The 21,494-nt window shown below is 47.6% G+C and overlaps 1 protein-coding gene across 8 annotated transcripts in view; it reads left to right on the forward strand.

Annotated features, from left to right (window-relative positions):
• Nucleotides 1-21,494, forward strand: part of LOC144158761 (cell adhesion molecule Dscam1-like) — a 172,348-nt gene that overhangs the window by 48,231 nt on the left and 102,623 nt on the right. The window contains exons 1-2 of one of the 8 annotated variants that reach the window (XM_077689889.1): nt 1,653-1,734; nt 1,811-2,095. The exons of 4 other annotated variants lie outside the window; for them this stretch is intronic. In XM_077689889.1, coding sequence (XP_077546015.1) covers nt 1,668-1,734; nt 1,811-2,095 — 352 coding nt within the window. In that variant the 5' untranslated portion in view covers nt 1,653-1,667. Of the gene's footprint in view, nt 1-1,652; nt 1,735-1,810; nt 2,096-4,861; nt 5,199-9,077; nt 9,362-11,010; nt 11,097-11,251; nt 11,537-21,494 lie in introns of those variants that run through there. 3 more of the 8 variants (XM_077689887.1, XM_077689893.1, XM_077689898.1) reach the window with 3 other exon arrangements.

The following is a 21,494-nucleotide window of genomic DNA, read 5'->3' on the forward strand; positions in this document are numbered from 1 at the left end:
CTAGATTGCAACAATTCGTTTCACCGAAGGTCGCCACCACGGGTTACAAAATAGCAGGTTCATGCAGTACTCAAAAGTCCATTCGAAACATACCGCATTCAAAGGCGCTTCTCAATACAAATCGCGCGGTTCTTTAGTTGCTGCAGCTGCCAAAACGTGGCGCTAGTAGTCCGTATCAACGTCTGCTAACGCGTGTCCCTCCCGTCTGGCACTAACTCGGGCGCCAGAAAACGCTCCACACGCCGAAGAGTGAGATCATCGCCATGGCTTCTCCAGCCGCTGTCGGAACAGTCTGCTTCCTACTCGCGATTTCCATGACGTCAAGTACAGCGACTCCACCAGGTAACACTTTCAAGAACCGCAAAACCGGCACGCATAGGCGCCCATGTATTTTTTTTTTCTAACCGATTTTCCAACGCCTCACGTTCCGTGCATGTTCGCAGAGGCTCCCAGGCTTCAGCCATTTTACTTCCCAAAGGACCACCCCCTCTCGGAGACTCTGGTAGTGTCGTGCATCGCAATCAGGGGACAGCAGCCGATACTGTTCAGCTGGTTCAAAGATGGCCAACCTGTTGCTGGGGGAAGTCGAGCAGTACCCGCTTTGCTGGCAAAAACGATTTCTACGCTGACCATCCCGAAGGTGGCTGCGGAGGACGTGGGCAACTACACGTGCCGTGCTTCGAACGAGGTTGGGAGCGATACCTACAGCGCTGAACTGCTCGTTACAGGTCAGTGTTTCGCATTTGAAGGACTGGCATACGGTTTTGGTTGCACTGTTAGATGTCAGCCGACCTTCTTGTGGTTAGGGTTTTCGAATTTTCTTCTGTTTGGCTAAGCCACCTATGTGCGCGTCGTATTCGTTAGTGTCGTCTAGGTTGGCCGCAGACTCTGAATATAACACGTGATTTATCGAAAAATTTACCCACGGTGCTTCTCGCTAGAGTTGATTGCAATTGATGAAAGATTGGCTGGTAAATGCAATTCCCACCAGAACTGAACGCAAGACAATGTTTTGTAGTTGTTGTGTGGTTTATAATACTCAACAAGAAATCTGAACTCTGTTTCCAAGATTTTCTTTGTTCTACTGTTCGGCGTTGCGGACAAACACCTCCTACAAAGGCTACAAAGGCCGTTCTTGGATTCTTGCGTCATTTAAAGCAGAGAGCTCCAGATATATATAAAAGCAAATTACTGAGCATTTTTGAGGGAAGGAATTATTCTTCTTACACGGTCCGATAACCATAGCTGGCATTCTTAGCGATGTGCTTAGGAATTGTGATGGAACGGCGAAAACGCGGGGGAGCAGTTAGGATATGCCGGCATCATCAGCATGTATGCGTATGTACTAAAAACGTACATGTATGGGTGCCGATTCAAATAATTTACCGACGAGCGTTATTTATGGCTACAAGCAGTTAATGGCGGTTATGCATGATGATGATGCACACGCCCGCCCGCAGCGCCATCTGGAAGTAATTTCCGGCAAACACGCTTCCCGTGGTTACGATAGCAGTCAACGTGTGGCGCTAGCAGTCCGCAGCCAGGAACTGCGGTCAAAAAGAACCCCGCTGCCGCAGTCGCACAGATCACCAATACCGCCGCCGTCTGGATGCCTGCGCCTTGACAGCCTCCACTGGAATATCGAAGACGTGTACACCGCTGGAAAAATGGTCGAATATATTGGAGTGTTCCTCGCCTTCAGTTCCTTTCTGTTCGCCCACGGAGCGACGCCAGGTAAATACTCCTGAGGTTTTAAATTCAGTCGCTCGTGTTAAGCGCAAGAAACAAAGCGTGGCCGTCTTTCCTACAGATCAGCCCCGAATCCAACCGTGGGCCTTTCCCTCGAACGTCAATCTCGGTGAGAGCGTCACCGTCACCTGCGTAGCCGCGGTGGGTCGAAAGCCGTTCGACTTCGTGTGGATGCACGACGGAAAGACCCTCGCGAACAGCAAGCGCAAATACTCACGTGTTGTCGTCGACAACATAGTGACGATGACGATCGAGCAGGTCACTGCAGAAGACGTCGGCAACTACACCTGTGCTGTGAGGAACGACTTCGGCAGCGACACTGCCACTGCTGCGCTTATCGTTGAAGGTAGGCTTATGACGGTACCGTATTTCTCAAACTATTCCTGGGAGAGTTTTCACGCAGCTGATGCTTTGTACGGTTTCGGGAAAGTCAGTCGCTGTGGCGCCATCTATTCATGAAGACGCGAACACCAGCGTAACTCTGCGAACGTTGACCTTGTACGCTTAATTGTTCAGAAACCTTTCTTTGAGACGCGGCGCGGATCGGTACATACTGGCGACGATAACGTACCGTAATTATCAAACGGTGCCTACCCCAATTGAATTCCGGGGTTCGAGATTTACTTCCGCATGTTTCGAATGGAAAATTAAACTTCGCGCGCTGTCTCCACCTGCTGAGAGAAAACGGAAGCTTGATATCGCGACCAGAATTGTTTTTCGGAGATCGTGCATGCGTGATAACCATCTCAGTTCTGACGAAAGCTGCCCTAAAAGTTTCAGACCCACTTCGACGATAACAATGTACCTCTTCGTATGACAGTCGCTGAACTCGCGTTTCGTACGTACAATTTCAGTGCTGATTTTAGGATGAGCTCCTCTGCAACCTGCCGCACCATTTACACCCCTCATAATGTCAGCCGTGATATCCCGCATAACGTACAGATGCGTTTCACTCAACAGAGCTTAGAAAATTCTACGAGCAGCTCTTAGCGCATTCTGCTGACAGAATAAGAATACCTCCGCATGCCGCCTCCTAGTTCAAGTTGAGGTGAAAGCCGACGGTAAGATTTCATTTGTTTCCAGTTAAGTTTTGTGTCGGTTACATTCTTAGCAGCAATAGCATTATTTTTGGCGTTCTGGGGAAACTGCGATGGTAGTCACGCGCGACTAGAGCGCTCCCGGCGTGCGCTGAATGCAACTACGACGCGAGAGCCGACACGTGACGCCCGCTTGTCACGACGCGGGAACCACGTGACGGCGCCTTGCGTTCGTATGGCACTACGTGAACGAATACTATTCCCTCCTTACTGCGTTCATTCGCCGTCGGAAGAGATACTGGGACGTTGATTCTTCCGGTCAGTGAACCTTGCTGTGTTCTACATACTCAAAGCGGGTCCGAGGTGAAGGCCCCCGAATTTATAAGCGTGCACTCCCTACGCGAGTGCGTATACGTCACAGATCGTTCAAATTTTTGCTTTTCTAAGTTTTGCTTTCTTGAAATTTCAGGGTTTTAACGGGAACGCCTGTATCTTTTTTTTTTTACGTTGCATTTGAAATGCTAAACGAATGACTGAGCGAGTTGGTACGACTCCACGACTCTCCACCACGGGTGGAGAAAAACAGACCGACTGATGAACCTTTCGCTCTTTTGCTGTCAATGTCCTATTTCTGCTTCCCGAATGAGAGCCTGACTTTCAGCTACAATGCGTTTAAACACCCGAATCGGAGCGCGGCACCGCAAAACGGCAGTTTCCGATGAAAAGCCCTCTCGTCGCTCGAAGGTATACTATCTGCTGTTTCTGCTGTTTGGTTGCACAATTCGCTGCGGTGCTGTGTCACCCGCCACTGGAAAAACATTCTACCCTATTTGGTGTGGGCATGCACACGAACTTCGACCTGCTTGGACACTGTTAATACGACGGGAGCAACAAAAGAGGGCAGTTTAAGAGGACATAAAAAGTAAGTCATAAAAAGTTCGCCAAACTAGTGCTAGGGTTCGTTTTGCCAAGCGAGCATTCCTGACGTGCGCCCCAGAACCTCAGGTCGGCGCCGGCAATTTAACTATAGTGTGGCTCGACCCCGCCAAGACTCCTGTGAACTTTTAACCTCTCCGAACTGTGCCCGAAGAACGTTGCGGCTTCCACAACCAACAATGAACGGCCGGCGCTGCTAAGAGTCAAGTAGGGAAAACATGGAGCACATATTAGTTGTTAATCATTCAATCACGTTTAAGCGCACAGGAAGCACTAAAACACATTAAGCAGCCACGAGAAAGTTGTGACCGCGATCCGGTGCCTCGGGACGAGAACCCTCTGAATCGAATTCTTGTCTTTTGTCGCCAAAGAAAATAGAACCAACCATGAGGCTTGTTGCAGGTCTCGCTTCACTTAAGAAACGCTTAGAATAGTCTCGTCGCTTCCCGCACACAACGGCAGCGCATCCTTACCGGCCATCTGTCGCTAGTAGAGAATGCTGTGGTATCTCTCCGGAATGCTGATTGCTCCAACGTGCGGTTTCCCAGCCTGAAACAAAAAAAAATCATGTTAAGTAAACAGAGAATGTGCCTAAAACCAGCTGATGACTCCTGCATCTCATAGTAGTCGCAGTAGCAGCAGTGGTAATTATAAGCACATTTACTGGAATATAACTTCTTGTATTCATATAGTTGTGCGCAGAATAGCACGTACGCTATCGCCTTTCCAATGTTTCTTCAGCTCGTTAACACTTCTAACTTTTAGCTAGTTGAACACAAGTATGGTGGCTAGCCTTCATAGCAGAAGCGGGAAAGCTCCGATTACCGCGACACTGGTGCGCTTCTCTAGAGATGGAGCCACTGATGCAGTGTCAGGTATGCGCACGAGGCGGCGCTAGCAGCCCGTCGCCCTCTTGGATTCAAGCCGAAGCTCAGCGACGCAGAAGTGGGCGCAGTGCGCCTTCCAGGCAGAGAAAACGCGGGGATTTCTCATTCGCGATGGCACTAATTGTAGGCTTTATCTTCTTTCGGTGGTCATGGTTAGCTTATTTCCTCGCAAGTGTTGCCGCCACGACTGCGAGTGCAGCTCACGGCCCGACGTCGTGGAGTCAGTCAGTGAGCCTATCAAACGAGATGATGGTTTTACCGAGACCGATGAGACTTCAGAGGAGCGTGACTCGGTCCCGCCCTTCGACACCGGAGATCCAGCCGTTCGTATTTTCCCGAAACATCGCCCTCGGCCAGAGGGCCACCGTTGCCTGCGTCGTGGTCGGCGGCCTGGCGCCCTTTCGCTTCGAGTGGGCCCACAACGACCGTCGCGTAGTTAATACGGCTACGAGACACGTCAAGGAGGACACGGCGAACATCGCTACCTTGACGCTGGAGAGAGTCGCTGCAGAAGACCTCGGTAACTACACCTGCACGGTGACCAACGCGCACGGCCTCGACAGTTACAGCACGGCCCTTGTCGTCGAAGGTGAGAGCACCGTTTCCCACAGCGCAGATCCTGTGTAATGAATGCGACTGTTTTTAAACTTGAAGTGAACAGTGAACGCCGAAAGCACAACAGGTGGGAGCACGAATTCGAATCAAAGTTCTGAATTATTCGCCATTATTCAAAAGCGCAAGGCATTTTGTATCGATGGTCTACAAGGACATGTTATGGGCATTAACGCATAAAATGACATGCGAAACGCGCCGCTTTTCTGCCACATTCACTCAGTTGGAAATCTAAGAAAACTGCACTGAAAACAAGAATGGCCGATTCATGACCACGAACTTCTAGATGACGCAGCGTGCATGCACATTTACGAGGGAAGAACCGAAAGTGTTGCGTAAAAGAATGCCAGCAATCTTTAAGAACGTTGCACAGTAACTGCGCGCTGACTAAATTCGTGAAGTTCATTTCAACATGAGATCTGTAATTACGTACTTACATCGTACTTACTACTGACTTACGAACTTACAACGAACTTACAACTCGGCCGTATAGACTATATTTTTAATGCATGCAAGAAAATTAAAATGGCTTTGTTAATGAGATTGCGGTGGACGTTTAAGGTCGCCAGCCAGGTTGCCTAAATTAATTTATGTCCTGCACTATGGCGACCTTCACTGCCAATGTGTCAAATACTAATTGAAAAAAGTGTAACGTGAAACATTTCTTATCTATAGGATACCGCAAACAAACAAAAAATACTACCGCCTTCCAAGAAAAAACGGCGGGAAATTTCAGCTGCAGACATGCGTTTCTCTCAATCACCTGGAGAGGGCGCAGTTCCAAGTTGTACAAATGGCTTCAAGGTGGCGCTAGTGGTCCGTTCAGCAAGTAATGCCGCCGCATTGGCGTCATCAACCCTCACGTGTTTCACTACCACGAAGCATCAGTCGCGCAACGCACGCTTAGCTAGTACGCCACTTCCACCTGTGCTGCTTCGTTCTCGACATGGCATTCCAGCTAAATATCGTTCTCATCGTAGGAATGCTATTCATGACTCCGTACGTTACCAGCGATTCCGGTAAGCTCCCTCGAACAAATCATCGATGCATGTGTTTCTTCTCGTTGAGCTCTCGTTGGCACTGATATCTGTTGTCTAGGACGACCAGTCATCATGCCGTTCTCATTTCCAAAGAACGCGGTTCTCCGACAGAAGACTACGATCACTTGCGTCGTATCTAGTGGCGCGGGACCATTCGAGTTTGCTTGGACCCACGAGGGAAACAGTGTTGCCAGCGATTCAAGAAAACACGTCAAGGTTTTGTCCGAAAGCGTCGCTGCTCTGACCATCGAAGCTATTAGCGCTGAGGACTTGGGCAACTACACCTGCACGGCTTCGAACACCGCGGGTAGCACCAGTTACTCCGCAGCTCTTTTCATCGAAGGTAAGAGCACTGCTGAGAAAGGCTGTCACGCCGTCATTGATGCACGTGTACAAGATGCACACAAACGCTCGCTTTTGATTGATTGATTCAAACCTTTATTGGAGGAAAGGGGAGGCCCGGAGGCAGTGCATGGGGGAAAGGGAAGTGAAGGGATGGGGGAAGGCAAAAGGTCTTCGTCGCACAATTGAATGTCCATTCTTTGAGCACTCATTTTGCGTCCATGATGTTAATAAGGCTCTTCTCAGTGTGGGTAGTCACCCCCAGGCTGCACTAATCTCGCAAGGCCACTCTGTGTGCCATAATTGCCTAGTGCTTGCAGAAAATCGATGTTGTGACTAGGAGGGTGTAGAGTGTCCGTGTCTGGAGGGACGTGACGGAGCAAGTCCTGTCTTTGGAGCGCGAAATGGCTGCTCACCAACGTGAGGTGGTGAAGGTCAGATGATACGTTTTGTTGGCAATAAGGGCAATACGGGGGTGATTGCCCATTCGTATGGTACCATTTCCTCGTAACAGAGGGCGTGTCGGCACTGTTGGCGATGCTTTTATTAATATCTCGGCAACCCTGGGTATTTGGAAGTGTAATGGACTGGCTTATTTATGCATCGTTGTACGGAAACCTGTCAGGGCATGTATTCCCCTCGACGCAACCGTCATCACATTAAACTTCACCGTCTGACTTCGTCCCCCAAAGAAAGCGCGGCCCTTCATCGCCCTGAACAAGTCCCACTTTATTCTGTTGCCGCGAAATTCAAATATCGTTTTATAGCATACGAGTCCGGCAGTACAGAAAGCAGACTGCAATTTAACCGTCCCCTTTCAGTTAGTTCTGGTTTAAAATTAAATTCAAGCTGTTCACGCAGCTTTTTTTCCTCTCTTCCTCCATCGCCGATGGAAACTGAACGAATAAAAAAAGTGGAAGTCGTGATAACATTTTTCTCATTTGGGAGCCACTGTGGCAGCTAATACACATGTAAACATGTACAATGCTGTCGATCAAGGAAATCGTCATCGTATTAAAAATTATGCATTTCGTGCAATAAGACATGTGCAATGACCTAAAAATAATGGCGACATCGACACAAGTTGTGGTTCCAGTTGTCCTAACAATATTGAACTACTGTTGGTAGTGCCTAGTTAGCAACGCCCTCTGTGATGGAGCTATTTGGAGGCTTAGGCATTCTATACTGCCACATTTCGCCGAGTATCCGTTTTGCTATACCACAGACAGCTCGGCATTTATAACCATCGTGTTGAGATTTCAGCTCTTCTGTTGCGACCGCTTTCTCCCCGATAATTAACCACGACAAAAGCCGCAAAAAAAACTTGTTTTCCAAGGACGTGCATTCTCTTGTGTTATCTATACGCCTTTACGCCATTTGCGGTGCCCAAGCTGGCTGGACTCCAAGTCAAATTTGGGGGTTTCATTGCTTACGGCAGACAATTGAAGAACTCTAAATGAAATTCACTTAAAGTTTGACACCATGCGTCGCTTCCTCCCTTTTATAAGAACTGTGAACTTCAGTTTACGTGCTTTGTTACAAGTCGAAAACCGCATACTTGCTTTTTTCTGCTTGTGGACGTCCGGTAGTGATTGAGAGGTTTATCTTGGTTTTTCGCATCCAATCACGTTGTGATTATCACAGACAGTATAACCTGGTCTGATATAGTGTGCAATTTTCTGCTATTTCACGCTTCGAAAACGAGTTGTTAGATTGAAGGCAGTGGCATCTGGGCTCAACCTGTCTCTATCGTCGTCCCGTGGTGCTGGTGCTGGTGCCGATAACAGCAAAACCAAATACGCGTGTTCCTCTAAGCTTGCTGCCTCGTAGCCTTCACTTTTCTGCCAAAAGCGTTTGTTTATGCTCACAGGATAATATTGGCACAAAAATTTTTGTTTCTGGAAGAGGTGTAATGGGGCTAAGTTGTCCACGCCACATTAGCAACGGCTATAAAACGACACAAAACGTGTGCGGTTGGCACTTCCAAAGTATTCATTTCTCGCACTTTTAATTACTGATAAACTGTGCAAATCGTACTGACTGTTCGTGTTTTCGTAATGCTGGATCTCTCAACACTGCACATTCTTTTGAATACTGCCGCACGGTTCGTTTTCACGAGGATTAGTTAACGGATTTCCCGCCACGTGGCGCCACTTGTCCAATAGCAAGTAAAATCTCCGAAACAAATACTAGCCCGGTCATTTGCAGCCGGATTCAGTCGGTTGCGTACGTTTGGTCGCTGGTGTCAAAGTTGAAGTTGCGTTCTTGACAAACCCGTCCCGCATTATGTTTATTATTACCTCACTATTACGTCATGACACGCCGAAGATTCTCCCCACCGCAAGTCTTCGTATTCTTCGTCATATTCGCTGCGTGCGCCAAAGGGAACAAATGTAAGTCGCCCTGCGGTACACTCCAATTCCATCATTTCCTTCCAATCGCTGTGAATACCTTCGCATGCTTGTTTCCACAGCGCCTCCCGTCATCATGCCCTTCTCGTTTGACAAAAACATTGCCCTCGGAGAGAAGATTGTACTGCCCTGCGCCGTGACACGTGGCACGGGACCTTACGAGATTCGCTGGACTCACGAGGGCAAGCCCGTTACCAACACGAATAGCAAGTACGCCACTCCTGTGACGGGAAACATCGCCACTTTGACCATCGAAAGAGTGACGGCTGAAGACGTCGGCAATTACACGTGCATCGTTACCAATGACATCGGGAGGGACGCCGTGACTGCGACGCTCCTGGTTCAAGGTAAATCGCCGAAGGGAACGTCGTTGTGTAAGGGTTACGTCAGGCCGTTCACCGTTCCTGAGTGTCTATTTGTTGATCCGTCATTTCATTCTGCTCTCGCAAATGTTTGAACAAAACAGGTGGTCCGCTTATGTTTTATTCGCTGACACCTCGTTCGGCCTGGTGCTTTTGTTGTAGATTTTCAGCCATAAACAACCTGATGGTTGCTTCGCCACACCGTCCGAAATTTCGAGTTCACATAACTACATGTCATTTTCGATTAACCGTGACTGTTACAATTTTATGTCTATAATCGATAACTTACACAAAAAATATGAAAAAAAAATGTGGAATCGTGCTAACGCTTTGGTTTCATTATATTTTGTCCGCTGGTAACGAAGAGCCATGCGCGGCTCTTTTTTCGACTTTTCTGAATCTTTGTTGTTGTTTTTTTTTTTTTGTCACCCACGATACAGATGAGTTAAAGAATAGAAGTGTCTTGAACTTCTATGGTGTTTTTTCGCGTAATTCAACATGTGCAGCTTTCCCGCTCATCGCAGTCCTTTCAACAGTGATTACTCTGCAATTTTTTAGCGAAATGAAAAGTTCTTTTGCACAGCTAATATTTGGGTTGAATACTTGCTTTGTGCACAGTTTCCAGACGCGCACGTTGCGCGACTGGGTTCCTGAGCCATGGGAACTATCCCATAGAAATGCATGGGGAGTTAGATTTGACAGCGAATTACACAAAAAAAATATTCAGAAACCTGAAATGTTCTTTCAGCGTTTTAATCTTCACATTGACTTCTTGCTTTATGCCAAATATAATTTTCCTAAAGTGGTTTTTCTAGGTTCCCGAGAGAAGCTGGGTATGATTTATGTTATCGCATTTCATACTGTTGACGGCGCCTCCATTTTATTGGCCGCACTTCGGTTAAATACTTCGCACCTGAACCGTACTAAGTGATCAAAAGTTTTTCGAACTGTCCTCGGGGCAGCCGTAAAGATGACAGAAATGGAGACCACGTTTTTTATCTTCTAGTTATTTCACGCGACAATCACGTGATGGAGCAACCAATTATGCACGATAAGTGCTCGATTTGACCGGTGGCCGCGAAATATGCCATCAGGCACATAAGCGCGATAAGGGGTTACAACGAACGCCCTCTTCCTGAAAGTGGAAAACACATTTTCCTCACATCTGAGATGCAAGAGTGTTTATTGAATATCCAGTGCAATTCTGCACATTCGCAGACGTACTACGAAACCTCTACTTGCAGCAGCTCTAGTTCTCGTCAAGAATGTAAGCCTCCGCACACACGTTGCTGTTTCCTCGACTGACGTGAAGATAACTGCAATTCACGGATGGATATGGCCTCAAACACGCACCAATGACACGAATAGCCGACAAACGGTGATAATAGTAAAAGGCCAACGAGATGCCAACAATTCTTTGGAGCCATCCGTATTAAAACCGCCATACGTTCAAAGTAGTTTCTAACTGCTCCGCTAGGCGGCGCTAGCTCCCCGCATAAAGAAAAGCGATACGCTCGTTCGCTTTTCCACAACTCTGTGCCACTCAGCATAACTGTAGGCAGAGCCCGTCAGGACCGCGAGCCTGTACTCATTTAGCCCCAAAACTGAAGGCGCCTCATTTTCAACACGTCGCATTGGAATATTTCCAATATGAAGGTTCGCCGTACATTCCTGCCCTGTGCACTGTTGTACCTGATGATACCTGCGATATCGGCTTTGGGTGAGTGCCTCCAACCCTGCCAGATATTAAAATCTACATCCCCTTACTCTTGCCATGCACCGTCAAAAGAAAAAAAAATTTTTTCTTGCATGGCCAGCGTGATTAGTAGCAAACATTATCTCTTAAAATAATCATATCCGGCTGCAACCTTACAGATCCTCCCAAGATACAGCCATTTTTCTTCCCAAGCAATCACCCCATCGGTAGAGACCTAACTGTGTCGTGCTTCGCAACGGAGGGTCAGCCCCCGCTAGCGTTCACGTGGCTCAAGGCTGAAGAAACGATCGACAGTGGAGCGAAGTTTGTGGTCAAGCAACCAGTTGAGACGATGTCGACGCTCACCATCCAGAAGGTATCAGCAGTTGACGTCGGCAATTACTCGTGTCAAGTCTCCAACGACGCCGGAAACGACCGATTCACTGCAAGCCTTGTCGTTACCGGTGGGTCTATTCGCAAATATATTACAGTAAAAGCTCGGTAATTCGAACTCGGTTAATTCGAACTTACGGTGAATTCGAACAGACGCCCATTCTCCCGACACAGCCATGTATGTTTCAATGGGTGAAAACTTCCGATAATGGCTAAGGCGTTGCGCTGCTGAGCACGAGGTCGTGGGTTCGATTCCCGGCCGCGGCGGCCGCTTTTCTGATGGAGGCGAAAAGCAAAAACGCCCGTGTGTACGAGATTTCGGCGCACGTTAAAGATCCCCAGGTGGTCTAAATTAATCCGGAGCCCTCCACTACGGCGCGCCTCATCGCCTACGTTGCGTCGGCGCGTTAAACCGAACAATCATCATCAAACTTCCGATAATTGGAACGCGTCGGTACCCAGAACGGTTAATTCGAAGTGGGATCGCCTGGTTTCCATCGCTCCTCGAAGAAGAAGTAGGTTCAGAAGTCGGCCCGAAACTGAACGTACGTACTCGACCGATTACTTTTAATTTTGATGGCACCGACCCTGCCATGTAAATAAAAGTGTTTTCCAGCATAAACATGGTCGATATTTCGACATTACGCCTGGCTTGCTCACATAAATGCATGTCGGTGCCTGTTTCTGGCGTATAACTGACTGATCAATTAGTTGCGTTCGCTGTGCGAGCTCCATTAACATTATTAACAAAATCACCTTCCACAAACGTGTAGTAGCGCCTAATTCGCGATAACGAGTCCAGAGGTAGCTTCTTTGTGCGCTGCCCCCCCCCCCCCCCCGGTGTGGCTCGGTGTCCATTCATTCTAGCGCCATCCCGCTAATTCGAACTCTGCTTAAATCGAACAATTTTGTTGTCCCCTTCGAGTTCGAAATAACGAGCTTTCACTGTAATTTCTGATGGTAAAAAAAGGTGCGAAGATACCATTTTAGAGCTCGTAGCTACGTGAAAACTGACTCGTTCGTACTCTGCATACATATGGCAACTTTCCTTACGCGATGAAAGAACTGCTTTGATCGACCGTAAGCGAGCTGCCACGTTGTTAATGTTCCTTCAAGACTAAGCAACGCCAGCACTTCCCTCTCGAGAACATTTGAAGCGTGCGAGTCTACCTTGTCCGAAAAAAAAAAGGCCAAAGGTCTTTTGCATTACAAACTGACAACTATGCAGCCGTAGCAAACATTTGAAAATCTATTCACCCCAGAGAAAAACAAAAGTTGTAGTGGACATCTACGTTCAGGCTTTAAAATGTGAGGCGCGATACAGTTATTTCGCCGTCGAAGAAGCGTTTTGGAACGGAGCTGCTGTCTTCACTATCTGTGGTTTCTAAGCTCTGCAGGTCATCTGAGAGAGCGAGACTAGCGGCAACAGTCTTATACGCCGCGCCACACGAAACTAATACCCCTGTCATACGGGCACTTTCCATCGCGATTGAGTCGATCCGGATCGAGCTCAATCCGGATCGGGCGCTGCTACACAGCAGTTTCAATCGCGATCGAGCTCGATCCCGCTCGAACTCAATCCTGGTTTCTCAAGCGCGATCGAGGCTTCCAAGCACGATCGAACGAAAGCGACGAGACTCTCGTCCGTAATAGCACATAATAGCACATAATAGCAGTAATAGCACATAATGTGACAACTTCAACTAACGCCACGAATTGTGTCAAATAAAATAACTTGACCCAAATAAGCGTGAGGTAATATTTACATAGTTACGTATACCTACGACCTCGCGAAGTTACCAGACGCCGGCCACAAGTACATTGTTAGCGCCATCTGGCGTACACGAGTGACACCGGTGCAACTTCTCCATCGCGATTGAAACGGGCCGTGTAGCAGCGGCAGTGCGTCGAACGCGCTGGAAAACTCGATCGCGATTCACTTCAATCGCGATTGAAAGTGCCCGTGTGACAGGGGTATAAGGATTAGTCAGCGAGAGTGCCGACCGGGAAAGAATAAACCCCACTGCGCAGTTGCGGTGCTTGCCGAGATCGCGTATCCTCTCTTCTCCGCCGTAGTAATACTACCGTCAAGCCTACCGGCCCGCATCTTCCTCCCTATCCTCCAGTGGTCGCTGCGCCCAACTCAAGGTCAGCAGGCAGGACCGAGGAAATCTTTAGTTTGTTTCCAATAGGCGCATAGGAAGAAACACTTGCCCGAAGCGGAGCTTTAAGTGCAGAGCACTTTAGGGGCTCGCCCTGTCGTCGTAGCTCGCTCGCTGGATCCAAGTAGAGCCACACGGCGTTCCGTCGTCGCGGCGTAACCCAGAGGCTTCGAAAGCCAAGAGGTTTATATAGTCATAAGCGTTCGAAACTCGTGAACCGCTGGCGCTTGTCATACATCTCCCCGTTGTTTAGCGCAAAGAAAACTGTAGGTACGTCCGAGGCAACATATACGTAATTAACCGGCGGCGCCCGCGTTCATTTAGGTTAGAAATGCTCTTGGGTTGGTTTTTACAATAGTAAGCGAAAAAAAGTGGCAGTGCAACGCCGGCACGTGCGGGAGGTAAAGCAAGGACAAAAAGAACAGAACTCCCGCTGGCGCAGTTTCAGACAGGGGGCGCGCGAGCACTGCGAAGGCGGGAAATTTGAATAGCATTGGGCGGTAGCAGTGAGCGCGTAACGGTTCCGGGGCCCATTATGGCGAATCACTGCTCTGCACTTCCCAAGCTTTCACATTGAGTGGACCGGCTTTAATTTTTTTATTGTGGATTTCGTTAGAATCAAGTCTACCAGGAAGCCTCGCAAACCCTCACCAACTGCAAGAGGTATAGCTTCATTCGTCTAGAGAAAGCAATGGCTGGGAGAATGCATGGTGATCAGGTGCAGTCACCGGGAGCGGCACTGCCGATTTCTACCAGCATGTAGCAATGCCGAAGCACTAATGTGCAGAAATCTCGCGGTGACAAACACTACAGCAAAGAGATGTGACTGAAATCACGTCACCTGTTGCTCGTCAAGACGTAGTACTAATACGTGGGTCAATTGTTAATTGCAATACTTCGCAAAGGACGGAGACAAAATAATCGAGGAATATCTGGGAATTGCGGATTTTTTTTTTTTTTTTTCAGCAGCGTATACAGTTACGCGCAATTTGGGCAGTCAGTCCTAAAAGAATACCTCACATTCGTTGTATGCTAATGATGTTTAAAAGAAAATAACCAGGAAACAAACCTTTTGTCCCTGAAGTAAACTAATTTTTTTTTTTCATTGTAAGATGATTCTCAACCAGCATGCAACCGTGCGCTCACTAAACAAGAGTTGTTGAAATATTGCCTTTTCTCGTATCCTCGCAAGTTTATGTAAATGCCGGTAAAAGTTTATACCATCCCACATAACACCCATTAAATTTATTTACCCCTATTTGCTTTGTTTAGGAACTCGTGATACCCTATCGCGAATTCGACCGGTTGAAGCCCACCCAACAATATTTTTGAACAGCGTGTAAAGCCTAAATTGTGACAGCCTGGGTTTCACTCCTTTTATTTGGTTGCGACGAGAGCTTTCTGTGCTCACCCGTTAATGGACAACTTCAGGAATACGTGGGAATTCCTAAGGTTTTCGTTATTTGTTAATGTAATCGACATCTGTTCCAATAAGCCAGCGTCTAAATCAGTTCAAAAAGTTCGCACTCTGGCGTGCGTTGCCATCGTTTCCCGTGCCACCACGGTGTGGCGCCAGCTGTCCGCGTACATAGCCTAAGTAGCACTGGCCTCACAGCGCATGCGTACCAAACCAAAAGGACCGCGGCATACTCCGGTAGACATTGTCCCTCATTCAATCCGAAGACGTTGACCATAGTAGATGTGCCGATGGCGCTTGCAGTACCCTTTTATGCTTTCATCGTCATCGCCAATGCCGCAGTGCATGGAACATCGGAATTCGCAGGTAGGAGCAACGGGAATTCAGATGAGCATACTATACTTTACTTGACTCTAGTTGATATGTAGTGGGTTTTTGTTGTTGTTGTTGTTGTTGTTGTTGTTCTGGCACGGTCTTTTTCGCGCTTACGCGATGATTCCAGGCGAACCACCGAGGGTGCAACGCTTCAGCTTCCCGGTCATAAAGCAAACGTCTAAAAAAGTAACCGTACACTGCGCAGTCTTCGAAGGGAGCGAACCGCTGGAATTTGTGTGGCTGAAAAACGGCCTGAGGATAGACAGCAGCGACAGGAGACTTCAAGTCAAACAGCTCTCTGAAACAGCGTCGACACTAACGATGCCGGAAGTCGGTGCTGAAGACATCGCCAACTACACGTGTTCGGTCAGCAACGCTGCGGGATCGGACAGCGTCACCTCGCAGCTCGTCGTCACATGTGAGTCCCCGCATCAGCATCCTTCCTCGTATTCGCCCCGAGCGCGAACAGAGTCGGCCCCTGGCGGCGGCGGGACGAACCGCTCCTAGTGTGGATGGCGCTCTCGCGTCGTCTGCTTTTTCACGTTGCGTGCGGCGCAAGACGCGTGCTGCACACGACAAAACAACCAATATGTGTGCTCGTTTGGCAGTAAGCAATGACATAGTTACCTCTGCTTGCGCATTTCCTCTAGAAACGCAATAATCAGCGGCCGTTGAGGGCTAATGCGCTGGTTTAATTCCACGAAACATCTTCGCCGTGGTCACCGCTTGAGTGTGAACATTGCTTCCACACATTGCACTTTTCCTATTGTTGAGTGCAGTCGTCTGCCGTTTCGGGAACGTCGAAGGGTGCTTTTTGAAGGTGGCGTAGCGATTATTTAAAGGATAAAAGTTTAGTACGCGAAACGGGTAAGAAGCGGCAAGACCTGTGCATACGCGTGCAAATTCCACACCCTTGTGAAACTGCGCTGTGTCCTTATAGAAAGAAGAAACCAACAAAAACATTTACACTGCACACGACCCCTGAGCTATCGCCCATACATTACCGGACACGTATTTTACACCAGCAAGGGCCTGTGTGATCGTGTCCTTCCCGTATATTTCTAAAATAAATACCATTTTCGGCCAGTCGTTGTTTATACTGAGGAGGAGGAATAAACATGTATTCAACTGTATCGAGTTGCTAATTTTACGTATTATTTAAAATACGTTTCTATGGATGCGCAAGAGTATTTAGGGGGGATTTTTCGGTAAAATTAAGCAGTTGTGAGTTTGCGTCTGTCATGTGGCATTTCGTGTGTCATTTTCATATATATCATTTTCAAATCTGACATGAATCACTTTGTCCAGAAACGTGTCTACTCAGCATAACCAAATGCCTAATATGGTCACGTCTTAACCTCTTAAGGTGGACCTAAGTTTAAAGAAAGAGGAGAAAACGCGTAATATAATGCACGTTGTTGCCCACATGTGTGAGGGGTGTATGCCTTGACTCGCTGATTTTTTTTAAATTTTTTCCCACAATGCTTGCTTTCAATACATTTTTGAAAAAGGCGAGCCACAATTCCTGGACAATGTCGTACCAAAGGGGGGGGTTAATTAATTTTAAAAATACGTGTTAAAGTACTGATTTTTCACCGCTACAGAACACAACGCCTAGTGTAGTTTCGATTGTAAGTAATACTGATAACCACAATTGGCTTTTCGCGTTACATGCGTTCTCTTCTCTCTGCTCTTGCAACGTTGGCAAGACCCCCCCCCCCTCTTCCCGAAAAAAAAAAAAAAAAGAAACGCACAGAATTTTATTTTTTAACCAATCCTCGAGAATTAAATGCCAAGACAAAGGCGATATTCAGTTTACAAATTTAGTAGTTACCGGGAACCCGTTGCGCTGATTCGCAACGAGAAATAAAAAGGAAATGTTTTACTACATCTGCAACAGCGCAACGTCATTTATTGCCATCTTTAGGGTTCGTAAGCGACCTTATACGCAAGAATGCAAACACATCTCGCTGTTGCAGGCACATGTTAGATTTTAAAAGGAACGCAAATGGTCAACAGAGCAGCCGTAACAGAAAATTTGTGCTCACTGTGAGGCCCCAGAAGCTTGGTTTGCACACTGTAAACCTGCTTGTCACTAAATTTGCTAAAACCTAGCTAAACATGAGATGTTGATTGTAATGCGGGCGTTGACAATTCAATTCGCAAGTTCACTTGCGACGAAAGCCGTAACTAAGTGATCTGAAACCGTTATTCATCAAACCTTCCTTCAGAGTTGGTAAAATTTCATTTAAAAGAGCCGTTAGAGCGGTTACATTTATATCTCTGCGCTGGTCAAAATTCAGTAATTTGATGTTGCCTTTTGAACACACAAAAAATATCGTAAGCTCTTAGAAAGAATTTCGGGGCAGTTAAGTAGTGTTACCATTTCAGGGCATCCCACAAATGCAAGAATGCGTCATGCTACCAGTGAAAGCGATTGAGATTGCCGTTGTAAACTGAATTTTAGAGATCGAGGCTTTCTGATTTGTTTCTATTTATGCTTTTATTGAAGGCTCAAAGCCATAGTCTGGAAAGATCGAGCTTGCTACGAGCCACAGCGTACAAGTTCATTGTCACAATTACGGCCATTCTGAGATTCCCGATGAGCCGTCGCTTTTTTTGGCGTAGTAATGAAAACTGACTGCCGCTTCCATGCTATACATTGAACGTTGAGGAACCGAACTACAGCATACCACTCTTGTTTGCACCTTTCGTGCGCACATACGGCGAGAAAAAAGCACGAAGCGCGCCCACAGTGTGCATTCTTACGGGCCGCTCAGCGGAGCATCCACACTAGCAGCGCGACGGTGTCGCCACCTACATGTCGAGCTCGCGGCGAATACGCAGCGACACAGAGGTACCGCAAGCGTGACAAAGGCGCAAATGAATTACCTATGGGCAAAACGTGCGTCCGTTATTCGCATGCGAATTATCGTCTTTTCTAAAGCACATTTCTGATTCGGAATGTTTGGAGAACTTCACCATTAACTCATCATTAACGCGCTGAAAGCACATTTTACACAATCGCCGTATGCATGTTAACCAAGCGTCAGTCTGTTGAACGGTACTGGGCACTGGAGATTACACGCGGGCGTCTTTTAGCATTGGCAAAGAGGCAGATCATGATGATTATGATGATTAGAGCCTCTCCCTGTTTGTGGGGGCGTCGGTTGTGAACAACCGATTTGCCTGTTATGTATATTAAGATTATTTGCTCTATTACTAACAAACTCTATCAACTTGCTCCTTCCCTCCCCCTTAGCTCCTTTCCCCAGCGGTTCTAATCATCCCTTTGTCGCCCTATTTTCTGCTCTGGCATATTCCCCCTAAGTTTTCAGGTTTGATTACTCCTCCTACGCTTTTGTGCCCTCTAGCGGCGCGTTTTCAAAGGAGCCATGAAGACAAAATACAAGTTGGGTTTATTAGAAAGACTGCTTAGTCCCGATAACAATAATACCAATATCATCGCAATCTTGGAACAAATAACGGAGATATTAAAGAAAACGTGTGAAGCAGTCGCGACCCCCTAGCCAATTTCCCGCAACTTTTCTATGACGTCACGGAACCTTGTTTGTGCGATTGGCGGCCGCCTAACTGACCTGTCGCGACGACAATGACTGGACGTCTGTAATGGGGCCTCTAATTGCATTTGATCGCATCAATTTAATACTAACGTGCAGTTAACGCACTAAAAATTATGTTTTATTGTTGGCCCGTATGACGTCATTCTTGCTCATAAACGTCACTGTGGCGCAAAATTTGAAAGTTTTTAAATACTTCTTGCTTTTTTTCGTTAAAAAACATCTTTTGTGGCTCTAATGGAGCTCAGTGAGATACTGAATCCTGGTTCTTTCAAATTAAACGAAGTTGTATTTTCTCTTCATGGCTCCTTTAACGTATGCATATCTTAGTTCGCCTTTGACATAAATTTCGCTGTTTGGTTAGGCTGTGTGGAGGCGCTGTCTCAGGCTTCCACCACGGCAACACGATGAAAGTCCGGGTGATTTTAGTTTTTTTACGCAGCATTTGCCCCACGCATAACCCGCCTTCAAAGCGTTGAAACTTGGAGTGTTTTGGTACCTCTCAGTTCCCTGTGTCAGTGCACTATCCACCCTCGTTAAACACTCCCGGTATTTGTGTTTCTGACCGCACGTAAGCACACTACGCGCAGCTAGATCATCAATCCTCGTCGGTGCAGACACATTTCGCCAATTTTCATCCGACTGCGAAAAATTGCGCAGACCATACAAGTCACTCCGCTTGAAACTGATTAATTGATTGATTGATTGTGGGGGTTTAACGCGCCGACGCAACGCAGGCGATGAGGCGCGCCGTAGTGGAGGGCTCCGGATTAATTTTGACCACCTGGGGATCTTTAACGTGCGCCGAAATCTCGTACACACGGGCGTTTTTGCTTTTCGCCTCCATCAGAAAAGCGGCCGCCGCGGCCGGGAATCGAACCGGCGACCTCGTGCTTAGCAGCGCCGCTTGAAACTGACGTGCGTTGTTTAACATATCGAAGGGACTATTCTCCGAGTCCTGTCAAACCATCGAGAAAGTGAACAGCGCCACCCTACGGACCGCAGCAGTATTCACGCTCATTAAAATAAAAAAATGGACGCGTGCCTGCTCCTTCCGTTGCAAATGTCGAAGAAATACGATAGTCCTGTGGAGCCCCTGCCAAGTAAATGCCTCCCTTCTCTTTCCCACTTACCTCTTACGCTGTTCCTCTCCCGTCTCGCTCCTCCCAAGATAAGTACGGTACAGCTTTGCTCAATTAAATTTAAATTTACCGCGTTCCACTCTCCCACGCCGGGTGCCTCGATTCCAGCGCTGCCGTACGGCGGAGACGCGCGTGAATCGAGGCACCGTGCTACAACGTTTACAGAACCACGTTGCCCTACTCCACGCGCTTTCCAAGAGGAACATGGAACCAATTTAGTGGAACCATTTGTTGCTGTTGCCGTTCGATTTCTTAAAATGCCGCCAGAAGCTATTGTGGCGCGGGCGACAGCAGGCGATAAAGAGAATTTGTTTTTAGCAGTGGATGTATTTCATTTGCTATTGCAAAAATCAAGCATCCAGAATTTTTTAAATAAAGGAACACTGCAAATTTTTTGTTATGTATTGATTCTCTACGTCATATTTGCGTAATATTTTGTTCTTGTTCAACAATGTTGATAAGTATGAACATTGCCACCGGACTTCATACTTCAAACCGGACCGGACCGGATTTAGCTGTGGGTATATAAGACTACTGCGCAGCTTGTTTCACTTTGGCCGGGTCACGGGCAGGCAGACAGACAGACAGACCAAAACTTCTGCATTTAATTAACCCAAGAAAGACTATCATCTTTGAAACTTCAGAGACTTTATTTTTCTTCATTTACTTCTCAGCGCACTCTATGCAACAGCCGCGACACAGAGAGGATATCCGCGAGTCTAGCCACTTTTCCAAGCTTCGTTGCAGAAACTCCTCATATGTGGCGCCACGTGTTCCACGGTCGCCGGTCAGACAACTAATAAATACAAAGGCAAAGATTCCAGCGACTATATAATGCCAGGGAGCGGTGCCACTACACCCAGAAGCAGTTCTCAATCCGGTTAACCCCGTTCTCGTCCTTTGAAGCCATGCTCATCATCACTTTCGCGGCATTAACGACCCTGACGTCGCGTGTACAAGCCGCAGAAGGTAGGAGAATACCTTTCAAATTGTTACGTTTGTCTCGACGTCCGCACGAGTGAATGGTACTACGTATTTCGTCCCCGCAGGACCCCCCAGACTTCGCCCATTCGCTTTCCCCAAGGACCACCTCCAGGGCCAGACTCTAGCCGTGACTTGCGTTGTCAGCGAAGGCGCGCCTCCCTTGCACTTTGTGTGGCTCAAAGATGGACGACCGCTTCCAGTTGACGGTCACAAGGCTGTTACAAAAATTGTCACCGAATCCGTATCCGTGCTGACCGTAATCGACGTCGGTGCGGCAGACATCGGGAACTACACGTGCCGAGCTACGAATGCTGCGGGAAGCGACAGCTTTACGGCAGAGCTTATCGTCCCTGGTACGTCTGAATCTT

Source organism: Haemaphysalis longicornis, unplaced genomic scaffold, assembly GCF_048455015.1.
Source record: "Haemaphysalis longicornis isolate Haplotype H1 unplaced genomic scaffold, Haemaphysalis longicornis Haplotype H1 scaffold_10, whole genome shotgun sequence".
Classification (NCBI taxonomy): Eukaryota; Metazoa; Arthropoda; class Arachnida; order Ixodida; family Ixodidae; genus Haemaphysalis; species Haemaphysalis longicornis.